This window comes from Penaeus chinensis, chromosome 40 (genome assembly GCF_019202785.1).
Source record: "Penaeus chinensis breed Huanghai No. 1 chromosome 40, ASM1920278v2, whole genome shotgun sequence".
NCBI classification, from domain to species: Eukaryota; Metazoa; Arthropoda; class Malacostraca; order Decapoda; family Penaeidae; genus Penaeus; species Penaeus chinensis.
Window position 1 is genome coordinate 9781736 of NC_061858.1, and position 2500 is coordinate 9784235.

Here is a 2500-nt window from a genome sequence, read left to right on the forward strand (position 1 = left end):
AATACATGACAGAAGACCATGTTATGATATCCTAAGATATCAATAGTTTCCAATCCCTTGTAAGACAGTCGCCACCTCATCTTTCCTGGTTTGATAGAGATTAGAAGAATGTGGTATGAACCCTCTTCATCCTCCAATAAATAACACTTCTCTCTAGAGTCCACTTGGGCCAGGACAAATTAAAGCAGAAAAGTCTCTAAAAAAACATTCTTTCGTAGGCCTAGTGATGATTGCCAAGTTAATTCATCTACCTAGAGCGTCGGTGCACAGTTTTTTTATTATATTTGTTGCCCAATTTGGCCCGCTGGCATATAGCGCTCTGCTGCTTGAATGCGGTAACGTGAGCTCTCCCCCTCGCAGCTATCACTGCCATTCCCAAGATCGTATGTGAGACCATCTACTCCCTGGGGCTCCACGATGAAGCGCCGGTGTGGAAGATCATGGACCACTACGGAAAGATCACCGTCGTTCTCTCCTGGGACCCCAGCCACCGGGGGGACCGTCACGGTAGGTGTTCAGCGCTAAAGAGAGATAGAAAGAGATGGGGGATAAAAGCCAACTTAAAAGATAAAAAGAATTCAACACGGCAGGTTCGTATCTCCACCTAGGGGGAGTTCTTGCAAATAAGAGGGGATAGGAGGTAGAGGCGATGTTCTTCTTGTCATTATGCTGTGATTACTGCTGCTGTTGTTGATGTTATGGTTACTGCTGCTGCACGGTAGGTCTGCCACGTGATGGGGTTAAAAATTCATAGATTTATCTGACCTGTTCCATACTTGATTCAGTAGCAAAAATCAAAGAGAAGTTGGTTTGGTAGAAGCAAACATGTCGAATCTCCTAATGCAAATATATGCCAAAGAGAGTGTTCACCTTCGAATGTTACCCGGATTTCTATTGGGTCATGTTTAGAATGTTAAAAGCTGTGTGTATTGTGTATATATGCGTAGAGGTATGCTCAGATGTGGATGATTATGCTTAGATGTCGGTATGAGATGTTTTTGTCAATAAATAAGTCTCTCAGCGCCGTTGCACAACAGAATTCCAAATTATGCACTCTGGAGAGCAGTCTTCTAGCAGACCGACTACGATTCCTCACTGTCTTCGCAGCTTTTCTCCTTTCACATCTTTGCCTCCGACAAAAGGCCTGCCGTTAAACGCTGTCGCTTTATTTCTTGACCATTACAGCCTGGGCAAACAGGTGTAGTCTCTTGTTATTGACATTCGAAGTCTAAGCAGATACTTAGACTAAAATCATTGTTATTTAGTATCTTTAAAAAAAAAATCCTCCGTGTCAAAGGCCGACAGTAAAGACAGTAGGGTCCTGGAAGAACCGTTACTCAACCACGACTCTTGAGGTCAACTCCAAGTTACATTTTTTATCTTTTTAAGATATTGTGGACATGAATCATACTCGTCTAACAAAGCCGTAAAATAGATTAACCTCTTTCGTCGACGTGAAGGAAATATCCGCACTTCTTTTTCGCGACGATCAGAGAGCTCAGGGAAGCCGAATCCAAAGCCTTTGCACAGTTCAGAACAGATGGAAATCACACCACACATGCTACCAGTGGGGGCAACCCTGTGGACGGGATCACAGGAGTCGCCTATATCTTTTACATGAAAGTTTCAACAGTGTCTGCACCAGTGGTACTCCTGATTCACGCCTGTTTAGATAGAAGACATATTGGCAGTCGCTTGCCTGATGCTTTTATACAATAGAACAGAATTCATATTACAATGGGACATAACAGACTAATGATATTCCACAGTTTGTTTTAACACAGATAGGAGGCTTGTATCGTCTACAGGGTCCGCAGAAGGAGAGTGCAGTAGGACGGGGCACACTGAAATTTTCTAAGGTTTTTATAAACACTTCAGATGCATATTGTGCTTTGTTTTTACTTTTTTTATTTTCTTAAGATCTAGTTGTTACTCAAAAGTCGAGTAGATTTCCAGTTAATGAAGATTTTTTTTTTTTTTTTTTTAATCTGGGAAACTTCTGGTTATCTTTAATTGTATGTAACCACCAATGGTCACAGATTTGATTTTCATTTGTTTTCATGCAAATCCCATTAGAATGTTTTGGGTATAGGGCATGCACAGCCAAAGACTTTGCAATTTCTTCAAATTGGCATTATTTTAACACATTGCAATAAGATTCCATTAGAGTTATGGAAAAGAAACGAATACTAAAAGAATCACACAATTTCTTATATTCTCTCTATCTTTCTTTCTCTCTTGCTCTCTGTCTCTCTCTCTCTTTCCCTCCCTCTCCCTCTCCCCCTCCCCTCTCTCTCTCTCTCTCTCTCTCTCTCTCTCTCTCTCTCTCTCTCTCTCTCTCTCTCTCTCTCTCTCTCTCTCTCTCTCTCTCTCTCTCTCTCTCTCTCTCTCTCTCTCTATCTATCTATCTATCTATCTATCTATCTATCTATCTCTCTGTCTGTCTATCTCTCTCTCTCTCTCTCTCTCTCTCTCTCTCTCTCTCTCTCTCTCTCTCTCT

The 2500-nt window shown here is 41.7% G+C and overlaps 1 protein-coding gene across 2 annotated transcripts in view; it reads left to right on the forward strand.

Moving 5' to 3' along the window:
- LOC125047186 overlaps positions 1 to 2500 on the forward strand; it is a 90016-nt gene that overhangs the window by 47323 nt on the left and 40193 nt on the right. For both annotated transcript variants that reach the window (XM_047645314.1, XM_047645315.1), the window contains one exon: positions 361 to 507. In XM_047645314.1, the coding sequence (XP_047501270.1) occupies positions 361 to 507 (147 nt within the window). The remainder of the gene's footprint in view (positions 1 to 360; positions 508 to 2500) is intronic.